The 17,949-nt window shown below is 41.4% G+C and overlaps 2 protein-coding genes across 4 annotated transcripts; both read right to left on the bottom strand.

The window, feature by feature from the left end:
• Positions 1–2,108: 2,108 nt before the first annotated feature.
• gabpb2a (GA binding protein transcription factor subunit beta 2a) lies at positions 2,109–10,582 on the bottom strand. Of its 2 annotated transcripts, none has more exons than XM_085790975.1 (8): positions 9,782–10,013; positions 7,949–8,056; positions 7,048–7,215; positions 6,156–6,350; positions 5,846–6,014; positions 5,022–5,198; positions 4,810–4,928; positions 2,109–2,842 (listed from the first exon to the last, which is right to left on the bottom strand). In XM_085790975.1, the coding sequence occupies exons 2-8, from the start codon at positions 8,054–8,056 to the stop codon at positions 2,492–2,494; spliced, it is 1,287 nt and encodes a 428-aa protein (XP_085647101.1). In that variant the 5' UTR covers positions 9,782–10,013; the 3' UTR covers positions 2,109–2,491. The 2 variants fall into 2 exon arrangements, with proteins under 2 accessions (XP_085647101.1, XP_085647102.1); XM_085790976.1 differs by lacking the exon at positions 9,782–10,013 and adding an exon at positions 10,394–10,582 and having other exon boundaries at positions 2,475–2,842.
• A 1,304-nt stretch (positions 10,583–11,886) lies between these two features.
• mllt11 (MLLT11 transcription factor 7 cofactor) lies at positions 11,887–17,782 on the bottom strand. Of its 2 annotated transcripts, none has more exons than XM_085790973.1 (3): positions 17,641–17,782; positions 14,426–14,601; positions 11,887–13,544 (listed from the first exon to the last, which is right to left on the bottom strand). In XM_085790973.1, the coding sequence occupies exons 2-3, from the start codon at positions 14,591–14,593 to the stop codon at positions 13,455–13,457; spliced, it is 258 nt and encodes an 85-aa protein (XP_085647099.1). In that variant the 5' UTR covers positions 14,594–14,601; positions 17,641–17,782; the 3' UTR covers positions 11,887–13,454. The 2 variants fall into 2 exon arrangements, with proteins under 2 accessions (XP_085647099.1, XP_085647100.1); XM_085790974.1 differs by lacking the exon at positions 17,641–17,782 and adding an exon at positions 15,197–15,339.
• Positions 17,783–17,949: the final 167 nt, after the last annotated feature.

Below are 17,949 nucleotides of genomic sequence, written 5' to 3'. Positions count from 1 at the left end.
AAAAGAGGAAATCAGAGGAACTGACGTGTGAAATATTCAACAGGATCTACAATAAACACAACACATAATTAAAGAGCTAAAAACACACAGAGTCCAATTTTAAAAACCAAACATGGTCCTGAAAGATAAAATCAGCTCTGCAGAGGAAAATGTGTTTTATCAGCACTTGGGAATTTAAGCATCATGATAACACGGTTATTAATTATCAATTGAAAGAGTTGGTAATCAAACAGTTAAGTCTTGAGCTGAGTGGAGCTGGAACCAATTCAACCAATTTATCAGTACCACACTCATCACAGAGTAATTGTTTGTAACCCACAACACAAACATTCAGTTTCCACCTTCTCAAATATGAACATTTGGATTTTTCCTCTTCTATGATGTCATTGTTATTGTCATTATTAACATTATTATATCTTTGGGTTGTGAACTGGTGGTCAAACATGCGGAAACTTCCAACTGTGGCAAACAGTGGTGGGTTTTTCTTCCATGTTATAGACTAAACTAGCAATATGTAATAAAACAACTGATGGATTATTCAATGATGAAAATAAGTCTCAGTTCTAGTTTACTCCCGTCAGCCACGTTTTAGACCCGAAGATGGAAAACAAAGCCGGTTTTAAAGAATAATCATAATTAGTGAATGACCGGTTCCCATGATGGATCTGGTTCTGTTCAGACTTGATCAAACTTGAACCCAGAGACGGGTTTTTTTTCTACATCACACGCTAGTCGGCTCATTGAGGAGTGGATGGAAACACACAGGACATTAGACACAGAAACTGTGTCCGAAAACCCATTTCCTTTAGAAAAAACTGCTCCAACCGTCACCATTTGGCTTCACCACTTGATAGGGGAATTAATATCGAAGCAAATGGGGAAAATTGAGTTTGTTTGTCCTGACACATGATGCATGTTAAGAGCCACGTGTGAAAACGAACGCCACCCCCCCTCCTCACAAAACAAAAACAATACGAGTCCAAGAACAAAAAAGCAAAAAGCAGGGAAACAGTTCAGAGTGAGTTACTGTAGTGTCCAGAAACCTTTCACAGCTCTCAGTCGTTGTCCGTGCTATTCTGAGGAAGCAAAATGGTGCAAAGCTACAGCAAAGGTCTCAGGAACTGGTTTTTTTTTTTCTTTTTCTTTTTAAATGGCAGCATGGTCCCAAATTTATCAGTAAGTACAGTTACGAAGGCGTTAGACAGAAAGCTATGTTAGTTCAATGATTTACCTGGTGAGACTGAAAATAAGTGAAACACAAATGGCTCCATTTGTGTCCAAAACATAATTAAAACAAAGTGAAACTCTCCTCCTGATAACGTTTCACTTGTTTTTGTAAACCAGCTGCCTTCAGTTCTTGTCACCCTGCATTTGCTTTGAGACCAGTTGGGGAAGCAAAAATGGTGCGTAAAGTGTTGCTATGGAGACGGACAGGGCTGCAGAACGAGGACTGACTTCCTAGATGACGACGTGTCATGATTTTTTTTGGTTTGGGATCACTGATTACGATTAAAACAAATAACAAAAAAAAGAAGAAAAAAAAAGAAACGCAAGGTCCCAACTTCTCCTGAGTTTTGTCATTTCGTTCATCCTGCTTCATTGACGCCGTTCTGCATCCTGATTCACTCCGGAGAACTTGTGGGGAAACTCAAAACGCTGTATGACTGCATCTCCCATTGTGTTTATGTGTTTGCGTGTGGTCTGTTTCTCTTGGGGGAAGTCGTTCTTGTTTGTCCTCTTTGACATACAGTGATCAATCAAATCTTTCAAAAAGATTCAAAAATGGTGTGTAACTAAAATCCTCCATCGTGGTCTTTCTTTCTTTCTATTTTGCTCCTGTTTATCGTTTTTAAAGGGAAGCCACTTGGTCTTCCTCTCTGAAGTGTGTGTCCAATCATTCGAGGATTCAAAACAATACACAGCTAAACTCCACTATCATGTTTGGTTAGTCGTCAACCCTTTTCTTTCTCCCTCCAACCTCTTTCCTGGGAGGGGAGAGTCTCCTCTCTCTGACATGTCGGCGTCCAATCGTTCAAAGATTCATGATTCAGATCCATCGTTGTGTTTGTGTTCAGGCCTCTTGTCAGTCTCGCCATTTTTTTTGTGTGTGTGTGGGGGGGAAAAACCATTTTGTGTTGTTACGAAATCATTCAGGGATTCAAAATGGCGCACGACTGAACTCCATCATCTTGTTTCTATTTAGTCTGTTTTTCAGTCTGTCGTTCTTTGTCCTGCTGTTTCAGGTGAAGCCATTTTGTCTCTCCTCTCCTCTCCTCTCGGCCGTATCGAATCTTTTCAGGGATTCAAAATGTTGTGAACTCGTCCCACAGCAACACAGCTCCTCTCCACTCCATCGCTCTCTCTTTAAACGGGACGCAAAACTGCGAGTCAAACCAACCTTCTCCTGTTATGACGTGTCTTTTCGTTGTGTCACCCCCCCTCTCCTCAGGTTTCCTCCTCCTCTTCCTCCTCCTCCTCCTCTCCCTCTCTGTTAGGAGCTGACCTCCGTCGCCTCTCCGCCCGTCTCCACTAGCGTCACCTGACCCTCCTCCCCCTCCATGATGATGCCTCCCTCCTGCAGCACCACCATCTCTCCCTCCTCCTCCACCACGCCGGCGGCCCCCTCCTCCTCGTCCTCCTCTCCCCCCACCACCTCCTCGGGGCTGGCCGCGGCGTTGGCGGCGTTGCTGGCGGCCGCGGCGGCGATGCTGGAGCTGTTGGCCTGACTCATGGCCTCCAGTTTGATGCGATACTCTTCTGCCTCCTGCTCCTTGCGCATCAGCTGCTGCCGGTACTCCTGTGCCTTCCTGTTGGCCTCCTGCAGCTGCCTCTGCAACAACTCCTGCAGGAGGAGAAGGAGGAGGAGGAGGAGCAGAGGGTCATGTCACAGTCAAGACAGCAATGAAGAGTCAAACAGGTTTGTTGCACAACCGTTCACACTGGAGCTGTAACAACTAGTTGGCGAGCTGACAGAAAATAAATCAGCAGCTTATTAACTGTGACAATGTCGTGGTTTCGTTCGTCTTTAACAACAGGAAAGAAACTGGGATTCAGACTTTTGGTCCAACAAGACGTGTAGACAATCACATTTAATTAAGTTTTATAGACAAAACTGTTAGAGCCAGATTTTGTGCTATTTGATTTATATTTTAAGATGAAAAGCACTTCCACAGATTATTGCAGAGTGCTTATTTAGACTAGTAAGGACCGCAGTTTTCTTTATTGGTGAAGGGGTATAATGTGACATATACTGTAGGTGTTTTGGTTAATTAAATGAAGCTATGGAGCTGAGAGAAAGCACTAGTTTTTAACCGTGTTTGCACCAGATTATTGTTCTTGTCAGCTTTACTGCACAGTTTCCATCTTGTAATAGAAAGAACGTTTTTTAGTTAACCATTCAAACGAAGAACACGGACATAGTAGACATGCATAGTCTTTTTTTTTTTTTTAAGCACGTGTCAGCTACATGCTCGGGCTTTACAGCTTTAGTGAGCATTTGCAGAAAAATAGACGGAGCCACACTAAATTAATTAGCATACCCAACGTATACTAGACTAGACTTTGGCGCTGCTTTCAGACATATCACGGTTACTTGTCTTCACTTTCATGTCTGGCTGCTGCCTGTTCTTGTAGTTGAATCTTGTTGTTATTCAAAATTTCAAGTTTGAGCAGATTTGAGACGACACCCGAGGGAAACACAACACGTACGGTGTCGGTGTTACATACATGAAATTGCTCCACTTGTCGGTGGAGCCCCCAGGTCACAAACTGGCAGGTGAGTGTGCAGATCTGAGTTACTTTATGTAAAACTCTTACGTTTCTACAGACTTGCGGCTCAGATACTCATACTGATGTGATTGTCCTCCCAGGACGGCGTTCATGTCCGGTGTCCTCCCATTAACACAACACCAGTTTACAGATGTTTCAATAGGGAATACCATGGATTTAACTGACGGCACAGTTTTAGGGCTCCCTCTGCTGGATCACGGCGCAAACTACTTGAAACAGTCCAGTGTGATTATACAGCGGCATCATGCAAAAGTTTGGGCACCACTGGTCAAACATTTCTGTTAATGTGAACAGTTAAGCAAGTAGAAGATGAAATAATCTCCAAAAGGTTCAACATGAAACACTCTTTTGCAAATAATCCAAGCAATATCAGTGTATTATTTATGTTTTCTACAGTTTTAGAGTGAAAAGGGGAAACAAAGCAGCAGCCTGCAAAAGAATGAGAAACCCCGGAGACTTGAGCTCTCAGATAACTTTGACCAAGGTATCAGACAAGAGGTTTACTATTTACACACTGTGGTAGTTTCCAAGGGGCGGGGCTACTAGGTACTAAAACTATGCAGGGTGGCCAAACCTTTGCTGTGGGCCCTTTTCCTTTTCTGACATTTTGAAAATGTAAAAGATGAAAAATATGTAAAAATATATTGATTAAAATATTTTTTTTAAAAAAAGGGAATGTGCCCAAACTTCTGCATGCCACTATAGACTAAATCTGAACGGATCATTACTGTGTGAATCCCAGGTTCACCCATGTCTGAATGTTTAACGGGATAGTTCAACATTTTGACAAATTGGCCCATTGCCATAATCCCTATAGTCTTAGCAGTAGGTTCGTTACCTTTAATTGTCGGTGCAAGCTATTTTTAGAACGGCAGAGCAGAGCCGCAAGCTGCTCAGAGCTACACTACAGAGACTAACGGGATTTCTTGGTTTGCCAAAATGTTGAATTATCCCTTTAACTCTCGAATAAAGCAACAGTTCAGTTTCTATATAATTGTAATAATCATTTTCTCCACTCACCGTCTCTCCTGTGTCGTTGTGGTTGTTGGTCACCTCCAGCTTCCTCTTCCTGGAGGGAGGAGGCTGCGGATCCTCTGTCACCACCTCCTCCGTCACCGTGTTGGCCGGCACCGCCAGCACTGAAAACAAACAAACAAACAAATAGATTCAGTATCAAAACAACAGATCTGACTCAGAAGAAGTTGGACTGGATGAAGGTTATTCTGTCGTACTCTGCTGTCCGTGCTGCATTGTGACGAAGAACGGCTGTGACATCCCTCCGGTGGTCTGCAGGTTGCCGTGTTGGTCTGTTACTATGGTGATTACTCTTTGACCCCCCTCGTTGACGACAGCAGCGTGCTGGATGTTGGAGTCCAGAGCGCTGGCCGCCATCGCCTCCTCTGAATCTCCTGAAACACAAACATCAAAAGATTTGAATTTTGAATTCCCACATGGCGTGTGGACTCGGTGTCGGATTTTAAATATATAAATAGATTTTTTAATTTTTATTGAAACAAAACATAAACAACATACAAGTGCGCTCTTTATTCACAAAGATATAAAAAAAGGAAGAAAAACAGACCACCATCCAAACCAAAATGACTTCGCTCATGACTGTCCTTACCCCAAAAGTAAAAGAAAAGACATCAGAAAAAGAAAAAAAGGGTCTAACTGTTGCATCAGTCATCATCATCTCTTAGTTTTACTTTACACCTTCTGTTTGAACTCTTTTATCCCATCTTTTCTTATATTATTGTATCTTATCTATTTTTATCATGTCTGTTTTATTTATTTTATCTAATCATCTGCATCCTGCATTTTAATTTGAGTCCTCCTGGTCTCAATTTGTTGTTGGGTTCTCATATCGCTTGGGTGTTGATGGTTTTATGGCATTTGTGACTTGTCTCTTACATGTTGTTTTGTGAAGCACTTTGTAACTTGTGATTTTAATAAAGTTATTATTATTATTATTATTATTATTATTATTATTATTATTATGTTTAACAGTTGGTAAAAGCTGTGTGTGTGTGTCTGTCTGTCTGTATGTGTGTGTTACCTGTGTTGGCCTTGTTGAGCAGCTCCGCCAGGTTGACCACGCCCCCCTGGATGCCAGGAATTCCCTGGATGATGAACTGCGGCTGGTTGGTGGTGGTGCTTGTCTCCACGTTCATGCTGACCTGGTTCATGTTCACCTGGTTCATATTCACCTGGTTCTGCATCCCCTCCTACACACACACACACACACACACACACACACACACACACACACACACACAGTTTTAATTACTCCCCTATAACATTAACTGATTATACTCAAACAGTAACAGTCCAGATGTTTCCACAGCTGTCAGCACGCCGTGTCTCACCTGCAGCTGCAGCATCAGCTCGGTGTTCTGGATGTCGACGGCGATGTCGAACGGCGTCTTGTCGAACTTGCTGAGCGCGTGCACGTCGGCTCCGTGTTTGATGAGGCACTCGGCCACGCCGTGGTGCCCGTGCTGAGCCGCCCAGTGCAGAGCCGTCATCTTCAGCATGTCTTTGGCGTTGATGTCTGCACCGCTCTGGAAAAGTATCAAATACAGACGCAACGATGAAAAATTAGAAAATGTGAAATCTATCTTTGGGTTTTGACAAAAAACAGTCCGGTGTGATTATACAGCGGCATCAAGCAAAAGTTTGGGCACCACTGGTCAAACATTTCTGTTAATGTGTGTAACAGTTAAGCAAGTGGAAGACAAAATGATCTCCAAAAGGCAAAGGGTTTAACATGAAACACTCTTCTGCAAATAATCTAATCAATATCAGTGTATTATTTTTGTTTTCTACAGCCTGCAAAAGAATGAGAAACCCAGGAGACATTTTGAAAATGTAAAAGATGACAATTAAAAAATATTGTTTAAAATGTAAAGGGAATGTGCACAACATTCTTCTGCATGCCACTATAGACGAAATCTGAACGGATCATTACTGTGCGAATCCCAGGTTCACCCATGTCTGAATGTTTAACGGGATAGTTCAACATTTTGACAAATTGGCCCATTGCCATAATCCCTATAGTCATAGCAGTAGGTTCGTTACCTTTATTTGTCGGTGCAAGCTATTTTTAGAACGGCGGAGCAGAGCCGTGAGCTGCTCAGAGCTACGCTACGGAGGCTAATGGGATTTCTTGGTTTCTTTGAGTTTTGACTTATTAGCCTGACAGAATAAAAATTAAAAACAAGTAAACTGGTCCTGTTTTAAAGTTGAGTATCTTCTCACCCGGACCAGCAGCTCGACGATGACAGTGTGTCCCTCAGCGGCGGCCATATGCAGCGGGGTCCGGTCCACTTTGGTGCGGGCATCTCTGCTGACGCCGGCTCTCAGCAGGACGTCTGCAGTGGAGTAATGACCGTGCTGAGCGGCCAGGTGGAGCGGGGACGTACCCAACTGCAGAGCACACAGACACCATCTTTACTATTAGCAGGGAAACATATGTTGTGACTGTGGAAAAAAAAAATCTATTCCCCGCAGGAAGCTCTGCATGTAAGAGACAATAAAAGGTCTGTGATGATTTACTTTCATGCAATAAAAACCAATGCGCAATGCAATCAAATGCTTCTCAGAAATCATCTCGGGGAAATTAAACTTCCTCTCACATGGTGAAGCAGCATTTAGCTGTTATGCTGCACACAACTGGAACAAACTACCAGCAGAACTGAAATCAGCCCCAACTGTGAGCACTTTTAAATCCAGGTTAAAATTTTCATGTGCTTATAGCTGAGCTCTTTTTAATAACTTTAAACTTTATCTATTTTCTTTTCTTTTACTTTTTATTCTTCTTTGCTCCAGCTTTTAACTCTGTGTTTTTTGTTTTTAATGCTGTTCTTCTTAAAAATAATGTTTTGTCTTTATGTAAAGCACACTGAGTTGCTTTGGTATGAAATGCGCTATATAAATGAAGATGCCTTGCCTTGCCTCGGCATTCAACAAGTGAGATACTTTGTTGTTTCCTTTATATAGTATATTGTTGCCTAAACTGTAAACATATTTAATAGTTTGAAAAAAAAAATTGGCAAGGGATTTTGTTTCTTTGGTGACGTCTGCATCAGATCATTCAAATAAAAATCATGGTTCATGATGAAACAGATGTAGAAGAGCAGAGCGAATGTTCGTTTCTCACCCAGTCGGTGGTGAAAGGAGCTCCATTGGCCATCAGGTTTCTGACCTCATCGTCCTGACCTTTACGAGCCGCCTCCAGCAGACGCTTCCCCAGGTCCACCAACGACATCTGACGCACACAAGACGGACACAGGCGTAAATGTTTGGTCACGTGATATCGTCGTCATATCAGTGTGTCCACCAGCTCCCATTCATTCATTCACTTTCAAGGGGATTTAAAAATGAACCAAAATGTGTTGTTTGCTGTATTGTACTAAACACTTTTACAATTTACACAAACATTCACATAAGACACAATGTTTGTTTGTTCGTTTGTGAGATTAACTTGTTTATTTTAAATGATAATTTTAACATTGAGCTGAGGCACAACAGTTGAGGAAAACCTATTTTATCATATTTGGGTTTTTTTTAAGTGACATTAATGCCTAAACATATCTCAGTGTAAAAATACACAAGTCTAAATGCAGTGAAAGAAGATGCTTGTGGCATTTTCATGACAAAATAAGTAACTGGCTGATGGAGAAAACATGTTAAAATAATTGTTGGATGCACATACAGGTTACAAAATCACAAATGTTAACAGTTACACTCGCAGAATAAAAATATCTGAAATCAAAGTTAATATTTCCATTATAAACTACTGTTATTTCCTGTGAGGATGCTACTTTATTTCTATTAGGGAGATTTACAAATCAGACATGTCTACAGTACCTCTGCAACAATTTGTAAATGTTTTTAACTGATTAATTGATATGTGTTTGGACAGAAGAATAAATCAATTTCTTTTCAAGTGAAGATAACAAATATTTCTTTTGACAAACTAATGAAATCAAAGATGATTGGATGCTTCTCTGTGTTGTACTTTACAGTAAAATCAATACTAAATTCATTTTCTCTGTTCTCTGCCATTTTGTAATCCAAAGATAAGTAAATAAAGAAAATACTCCTTATAATCTGCCTGTTGATTTTTGTTTATACTCTGATGATAAGTTATTATAATTTGCAGATGTTTTTAAAGCTGCAGCAGTAAAATGCCCCAAAACAATGGGGATGTGTCCGATAATGGACTCAAAGTTGAGTGTTGAGTGTTTTGGGCGCTAACGTCATTAGCATCCATGAGACACAAAACTAAACTAAACAATAACCACATGAATAATAATTAAATGGTGGCTGATTTTAAAACATGGGGGAATGGGCACGAGTGGGCGGTCGGTTCTTTTTTAATTATAATAGTTATTATTATTATTACTGGAAACAATAGTCTTCTTTTAGCGGGGGAGTGGGCAAAAAGAGCTAGGCAAAGTTAGCCCGTCGTCGGGCCGTCCGATAATGGAAACTGGCTTCCACCCGGCGCCTGTGATTGCGAAACAGCGGAGAAGGACGAAGATTTTCTCTCCGCGGCCGAGGAGCCATTTTACGCGCCTTCATGAACAGAAAGAGTCCGCCATGTGCCACGTTACCCCCGTGTCCCCCTCTCCTCTCTCTGCCCAGTTATTTTTTATTTTTAACCACCGCCACCGTTAAACACCGTAACCTCCTCCCTGCCTAAAAACATTTACAGTAACACCGACAGGAAACCGTTTGATATTAAGTTGTTGGTTTTCCGGGGGAAGTCAGAGAGAAATTTCCTATTTTACACACGGAGAAAAAACTACTTCCACATCCGGTTAACTAGCTTTCTTCAGCGCGCGTCGTCAAACGGCTTTACCGGAGACCCGTTCGGCTAAACATCCCCCTGATGCTTTTACTAATTTCTACCCGTGTTTAACGTGTAAAAACGTAAGATTAATATTGTTTTTATGTCCCGGTCAGGACGGCCGGGCCAGATACTTACCGCGTCCAGGTTTGTGAGGAGCCAGCCAGCGCTCCTCTCTGCTACTGTTAGCACGCTAGCCGCCGGCTAGCCAAACAAACAAACAGCCCCGCTGTGCGGACGTTTTATGCGGGCTAGAGTCGCCGCGGTGAGTAGAAACAGTTCAGCACTGTGCACACTTTTCATTCACAAGGCGCACAAATCGTGGGCTTTAGGCGCCACTGCAGCTTGTCGGGCTCCTCCGGACTTGTTTACTGCAGAAAGTTACCGAGAGGCGGCCGGTCCACACCCGGATGTGTCAGGGCTGGCTCTTCAAAATAAAAGCGTAAAGCGTTTTTTTAAACGTAAAAGTAGGCGAGGATTACTGTTAAACCGCATTGAAATTACACAACTCAGTGGAACAACGTTTATTGTATATATATCGTGGCTACTTAATAAGTTATGTCGCATTTTTTCGGCTCTACATACACAGCCCGCAGATACTTTGTCAGTTGGTGTTTTATGTTGCAAGTCACGACCGGAAGTGTGGTCGTCACTGCGTGGGATTGACGCTAGTTTGTAGCAGCTAGTCGTGTTAGCCGTTAGCCTGCGTGCATGCAGACTGTTAGCAAGTTAAACCGAAGCGGCTTTTACCTTCCTCCTTCGTGGATTCCCGCGATTTCACGTCTCCCGACGTAAATCAGACCCTGACAGGCGTTCACCTGCCAGTGAGGGGGTTTTAAAAACAGATATTTTTGTATTTTATCTGGTTACAAATATGGCGGCCCCGCGACACCGGAGGTGGAAGCCAGAGTGAGCGTTAACCTCCCTGTGGGCGGGCTCTGTGGCGGCGCCGAGGAACTGACCCCGGATCGGTTCAAACGACCGAGCTGCGGTCAGGCTGAGACACTGATGGACAGACCGCTGACCTCAGATCAACCGGAGAACAGCGCACTCCTGCCCGCAGAGCTCAGGCCTCGGGGTTGATCAGAAACAAGAATGGTAGGAATTGGTTGTTTGAAACTCCAACTGGTATAAAGCTAAAACTTAAAAAGGATATAATTCGCCTATATGATGACAAAAGGCTTAAGGGCAAATCCCTTTTTTTGGTGAATCTTTTAATTTTGTACGGGAAATCCTACATTCACAAATGTAAATGAATGGTCTTCAAAAAGACCAAAGATTCAGAGATACATAAGAGAGAAATCCGCTGCTACATTCAAACACTATGAAAGACAGAAAAGCTGTAAAAACATTAGACATTTACAAATCATAAAAAACCTCTGTATGATTACTTGAAAATGCAACCCCTGTTTTTAATTCAGTTGTGTAAATAGAAGTGTGTGTATACATATTTTGTTTGGTTGTGGTTTGGTTTATTTGTAGCCTATAAAATATAAAACAAACACTGTAAATGTATCAAACAGCTGAATTTCTATCAATATAATGAAACACAAATGTTAATCCTGAAATAAAGTCACTACTCCTTGAATTGTTGTTAGATCGAAGATTAGATTTAACTTTGCGTCAACTAGCCTACATAATATATAGTATGACTGTAAACATAAGCTGTATAATAAGCAGAAAACTTCCTGGTTACATCCATCTCTGTGAATCTGGTGTAGAATCAGTATGTACTATTAATCTTGATTAATTATATTGATGTGTGCAAGACTGCTCATTGTTATTTTTACCTTTTACGATGCAGATTGCTGGATGAAACAAAATGGGCTGTACATCTCATATTTGGTAATGTACTATATTTGAGATACAGCCCCATATAGTACTATGCATATTAAGCTAATGTGAGAGGGTTTAATTTAATGTTAACATGTGTAACTGCTGCATGGAATTTATTATTTTATTTTTCTAATTTATGTGGGCAAAAAGTGAGTAACGCCTGAAGAAGATCACAGAATGTGAATCTGTTTTAAATATCACAACAAACTCTTGTATTGTTCTGATTCATGCAATGTATGTATATGGTGTATTTCAACACAAATAAAAACTATTTATCCACCTATCAACTTTCCACTTGTCTTTATTCTAGAAAAAAACTAAAATAATGTTGATACATTTTCCTGGAAAGAAATGTGTAGGTATTCAAGCTCTAACTGTAACTTCAATGAAACAAGTGTTTTGATCAGAAAAAAGGACATTTTATTGTTGACTGGGTGTGCAGAACATTTCTGACAGGACATATTGATCCACAGAGTGTTTCTGACTTGTTGTGGCTCCAGTTTGAGGCCTGCTCATAGTGAAACAATAAAACAGCAGCATGAGAAATAAATACATCAATGATACAAGATTATGACAACAACTGTCAGCTCAGGGGGGAAAAAAAGGCACAAACAATAACAACCTCTGTCTCAACACTTCAATGATTCCTTCTGGTCTAATAAATCATATTCATTCATGCGACACAAAGGGACGGTTCTGTTTAAACTTAAATAATCTGATGAAAACTGGATGAATAATAACGAGATGCATTATATTCACCAAGAAAAGCCTTGTTTGACAACTGATCTGATAATTGAGAGCAAAGGTTTAGTGGTGGTTGTCTATCATCGGGCTTTTTGTCTGTCTGGTTGAGACGTTACTGCCTCTTGAGTGATGATGAATGGATTTATTATTATTATTTAGCTCAGAAGGGTGTGTTTGTTTCTACAGCTGGGGACAGATTAAAGAAATAAACCCCACAGTTACGTAATGATCCACCAGAACATCTTCGCTGCTCCTCCTCATACATTCTTCAGGTGTGTTGAACCCTGCAGGAGGAAGAGCCGGCGACATTCGTTCCTTCATTTAATGCTCTGATGGTGGTGCAAAATTTCATTCCTCAATGGTGTTCAACCACCTTTAATACCCTAAAGGCTCACTACAACCCCTCTGTGGGACTACCTTCATAATGAAAACAACCTAAAGGACCTCTAGATCCAGAGCCGTCCTATTATTGACCACATCCTAAAACAATCCTGAAAACCATCTTCAAGTTCTTGTTGTTTCCTGTAATCTGTCACCCAAACATTCACATAAATAGGCCTACTAATGTCGTTTTCAGTTGTGTAAACAGATGTGAACTCTTACAGCTTTATCTTGTTTTTGTTCACCTATAGGACCATTTAGAAACTGAATCTCAGTCTCAGCAGTGTAGCCGATCGTCAATATAACGACTCATGTAGGCTACATGATATTAAAACGAGCTGGTTTCCTCATATCTCAGTTTTCTGTCTCTCCTCCTTACATCACATGACGAGTCTCCAGATTTTCTGTGGTGAATGTAACACACCTCTGTGCAACACAATGAACGTGGTGTTTCTAACGTTTTGTCCACACATGGGGACAAACTGGACGGTTTATATCAGTTCAAATTCTCAGTGGGATCAGGATCTGGACTCTTATTAAAACGGAGAATCGTATCGTCTCAGACTACAGCCTTCAGATTTAATTCACAACGTTCACACGGGACGAGTCGGTCTTTGTGTGTTTTTTTTTTAAGGAAAAAACTAGTTCAGGATCAGAGAGTGTGTGTGTCTGCGTGTGTCTAATGTGAACCAGGACCAGTCTCTGTGGACCTCGTGTCCTGTGGGGACTGTTAGCGTGAAAATGTGTCCAGGGAGGGGGAAAAAAGCGAATCAGGCAGGATGGAGAGGAGGAGGAGGAGGAAGAGGCCTGCAGAGACTGATCCAGGGTCAGAGCTCAGGTGAGGCTGATCTCAGAGCAGCAGGTTGAGGTCGGCCAGCAGAGCGTCCACGTCGGCGATGGGAGTTTTCCAGTAGTTGAAGGAGGAGAACTCAGACAGCTCCTGGGAATAAAGAAAGAGACACAGTTCACGTCAGACCACCACCTGGGCCACAGCTCCCTCTGCTGGCCGAAGGACAACGTGTCTTAGTTGCTGCCTGTTACCCCTGACTACTACTTATTAGGCTTTGCACCAATCGGATCGGCCGATTTTTTTCTCATTTTATGCAATTTGTGAGATCGGCTGTAAGTCCGGTCGCTTTTCCGCTGTTTTGCTAACCCTCCTCTCGGCCGTGTGCATTTGTTTACAACAAAGCCGGCGAGAAATCAATCAATAGAGCGGTAGACAACGTTATATATCATAAAAGATGTTACAACTTGTGCAGTTTAATCTGTCATAAACAAGAGATTTCAGGTTATGGGGCACGTTTGTGTCCTTTACAATTACTCCAAAGCTGTTAAATTAAGGTAAAAATGTAGCAGAGTTAAGCTACATCCTGCGTAGTTCCTCTTTAATTCACCGATCCGATCAATGACGTCATTGTCGCGTTGAAACTTTTTGCAGTGTGTTTTATCTGTCTTTATTTAGCCTAATCCAAAGAAGTTCCTCGGCACCGACATGTTTGTTTGCTAGAGATGATGTTGCTAGCTAATGATTCAAGATTCAAAAAAACTTTATTCATTCGTCACATAATGACAGGGCTCAAACCATAAACACCACAAAATACATAAAACACACATTTAAACCCATGAGACGTGTTTGTTTGGCTTTAAACCAACAAACAAAGTGAAATAGACATGTCTCATTGTTGATACTCAGTAAATAATACATAAGTATATACAATAAATAAAGAAGTTATTTAAATAGACATTTTTCTCCCTCATGGGATCATTTATCGGTTTATTTAAACTCACTAATCGGCCTACTACTCATCGTCCTCTCACCTCGTCATCTTGACCCCTCAGTTTGGACATCTTGTCTTTTCCTTTGTAGCCGCTGGTCGGCTGACTGCCGCCCAGACCCAGGTCCTCCAGCTCGGACAGGTCGAGGGCAGGGATTGGCTGCCTCCAGAAGAGGAAGGAGTCGTATTGGCTGTTTGATTTCTCCATCATCTTTCACTCTGAAATGAAAACAGACGTTTAAAACAAGAGTTTTTTCTGGATGATCCAACGATCCAAACTGGAAACAATCCACCACCAACTGATCCATTTTTAGATTTGTCAAAATGACGGACTGCCGCCTCCTTGTTGACGGACGAGTCAAATGTCAACAGTTAGTAAACAATGTGGCGTTCACTGTTAGAAAACTGCAAAACCATAAAATAATCAGCCTGTAGGAGCTGAAACACAGTTTTTTTTGTTTTTTAATTTCCTCTAATGAATCAATCTTGTTTATTTTCCGTCAGCCAACTGTAAATAATTAATCAAAATTTCAGCTCCAATGTCTAAGTTTTTCTTTTTCCTGGGTCTTTCAGGTTATTTAGGCCCTGAACACGAAGCCCCAGGTTTTCTTTACCCTGCAGGTGAACTGAAGGGCCTCAAACTTAGTACAATAACTACATTAAACTATTTATTGTGCAGATCTTTCACAAGAGAAGTATCTATAAAAGTAAATCAGTTATGACACCGAGAGTCTGCACACAAAAACCAGTCATGAGTCTAAATCTGTATATTTTTCTATGGGCTCTTCTCGGTCTTTATACGTCGATCACTGACCTGAGTGCAGCTGAAGTCTGAGTCTGACTGACTTTAACCTTTAGTCTCTGAGTCTCGGCGCTGAGCGGAAGCAGCTTCGGTTTATTTTAAAGCTTGTTTTGGTTTTATTTTTAGTGTCTGCTGCTCCAACAGGCTATTTACAGGTCAGAGTAGGATGACAGTGGAGGAACTGAGGAAACCCGTCAGATATATATATTTTTGAGCTTTTTTGTTTTGTTTTACCATTTTTAGAAAAACTGGTTCCCTTTACCCAGATTGGTCTAAATTAAACCCTGTAGCATTTATAGCATTTAACATTTAACCTAAGATTTACAGTGAAGATGAAAAATTCTGAATATTGATTTTTCTGGTGTTTCTTTAAAAAGAAATATATTCCTGAAATAATTCAATTTAGTTCATTTGATAGGGACAATACATGTTAACATAGTAATTCTTCCACTTATTACAAACAAGTCAATGTGACTGATGTTCTGCATACAGAGATAGCTAATGCTAGTTTCCAACTCCCGTCCCTAGTTAGGCTTTTAGTAAAAGAAAGAAAAGTAAGAAAAAATACATCAAAATTACATACCATTACAATAAAATGTACAAAACATCTAAAATCATTCCAAGTCATGACCCATTAAAAGTGCATATACAGCTGTGATTTTGTTTCAGCTTGACTTTAACATTTTAATCCAGTTTATCTGTTGATTTTATATGTAGATGCTCTGCTGCAGATATAAAAACCAGAGAGTTAAATTAAAAGCTCCCATCAGCCTGACTGAGCTGTGTCCATGTAGAGAAACCTATTCACAGCTGAGCCTTTCCACTTATGACATGACACAGCCTTTTATAGCGCTGCAGGCTCCCATGGACCCTGAAGGCCTCTCAGCTGTTTTAAAAGGGGCAGTTTTTTCATGAATTAACCATGACTCATCCATCAGACTGACTCGGGGCGGGGCCGAGTGGTGCTGCATGCTTTGTTGTGACATCACAGAGTTACACTGGTCCTGACGGCTCATTTTAAAGCTCAGTTTCTGAAAACAGGCTGCGATTATTCATCTGGACTGAGCACTTTTATATTCCACAGTATTAATACAAAACCTTGACCTGCTTTATAATTAAAAATACACATAGAAATCTAAGTTTATACAACGTGGGGCCTTTAAATGATCAGCTGATTGATGTCAGACTGTGTCAGTGTTCACTGTTATAAGGGTGAGGATGAAGCAGGTGGTTTGATAAAAATAATAGTCTGGTTCCACTGTCGCTTCACCGACCTGTGATTATTATAACTGACGGACACCTGAGACTGTGTCAGTGAGTTTAGGTCGGAGCCTCCTCCTTCCTGGGTCAAGATCCGGTGTCACTCCTGGAACTGGAGCTTTATTTGTTGACATGTTTTTTTGTTTGTTTGTTTACTTGAACTGAGTGTTCAGTCATTTATTAGTCAAGAAAACAGCATCTGGTTTTGTTTATGTCATTGGAACTGAAGCAGCTGCAGACAGATGTTGTTTATAGCCTATTGTATAGACATTATATGGTGTTTTAACTTGATTGATGTTGGAGCAGCCTTTTTTCTTTTCTTTTTTTTAATCTAGGCTATGTTACATTAATTTACATTTCTGACTGGGTTTGAAGAGAATGAGTTCCTGCTGATATGTGAACCACACATGGGCCTGCATGCTGAGTCACTTCACATTTATTTATTGTGTCAGTCAGATGCTGAAGATTTTTTACTGTGAGTCTAAAAACTGAATCTGGGTCATCGCGCCTCAACGGACTGAAATAAACCTCGACACGTCGCTGACTCAGCAGCTTCTCACTGAGGAAATCACCTGCCACCAAACTCCATTCACATTTCATTTTATCCATTTTTTTTGTGCCTAATTCGGGGTTTATTGATCCTGACTGAGGCGTTGGCTCGAGCCTCAGATCTGATGACGACGAGACGAGACGACATGTAGCTACGCGACAGGAAAATTTCGGGACAAAAGCATCACTTTTATTACATTTTTTAAAGTCATCACGTGAGGATTGTTTTTTATATGGATAGGCCGATCGTTGTGTAATTGAAGGATTAATCTGCACATTTGCGTTTGAGGCGTTGTCCCGGTTTTCAGGCTCGCGGGAGGAGGAGGAGGAGGAGGAGGAGGAGGGGGTAGTAGCCTACTGATGATTGCACCGGTTACATCCACCGATTAAATCCACATTAACACGCTCCGTTTCTGACATGCATCTCATCACATTACAGCAAACACTCATGCTTTTTCATCTTTGTTTGTTGAGCATCATCATTTGTCGAGTTTGTATTAATTGCGCAGCCGGATTCATCCTCCTCCATCACCGGCCGGCACCGTCACGACCGACTAGACACTGGACACATCACCGTTAAACGCGGAGAGAAACAAAACGAGAAAATGTCAGGTGTAAATCAGGCGGTTTATTTGTTTTATCTTTACCTGTCCGTGTCTCCGTGTCTCCTCTGTGGTTCTTGTGTCTTTTGTTCTCTGGTTCTGGTCGCAGACGGATCAGGTGCCGCCTCTCTGCTGCTGCTGCTGCTGCAGGTTAAATGGTCTCAGCAGCTGCGTCAACGCACCCACATACACACAGGACACTTCCTGTTGGGCGTTGCAAAATAAAAGGACATTAAAAGAAAAATGATTAGGCTGTAGAATTAATCCCCCAGAGGGAAAATTGTTATGCAATGCAACACTGCTCGATTTCACGTGTACAAATATGATGAGGATGAGTATAAAAAGCAAAGACCC

Source organism: Trachurus japonicus, chromosome 11 (genome assembly GCF_045865225.1).
Source record: "Trachurus japonicus isolate A0001 chromosome 11, Traja_1.0".
Taxonomy (NCBI): Eukaryota; Metazoa; Chordata; class Actinopteri; order Carangiformes; family Carangidae; genus Trachurus; species Trachurus japonicus.
Note: the sequence above shows the minus strand (reverse complement) of the source record. Positions and strands in the feature narration are given on the sequence as shown.

What these genes read in the sequence shown, in the direction of transcription:
- mllt11 (XM_085790973.1), bottom strand. Translation starts at nt 14,593, where the DNA reads ATGATGGAGAAATCAAACAGCCAATACGACTCCTTCCTCTTCTGGAGG. An exon ending in TGAGGGGTCAAGATGACGAG is followed by an intron (nt 13,545 to 14,425) that starts GTGAGAGGACGA and finishes CTTTATTCCCAG; the next exon opens with GAGCTGTCTGAGTTCTCCTC.
- gabpb2a (XM_085790976.1), bottom strand. Translation starts at nt 8,056, where the DNA reads ATGTCGTTGGTGGACCTGGGGAAGCGTCTGCTGGAGGCGGCTCGTAAA. An exon ending in GCTCAACAAGGCCAACACAG is followed by an intron (nt 5,199 to 5,845) that starts GTAACACACACA and finishes TTTGTGTTTCAG; the next exon opens with GAGATTCAGAGGAGGCGATG. An exon ending in ACAACGACACAGGAGAGACG is followed by an intron (nt 2,843 to 4,809) that starts GTGAGTGGAGAA and finishes CTCCTCCTGCAG; the next exon opens with GAGTTGTTGCAGAGGCAGCT.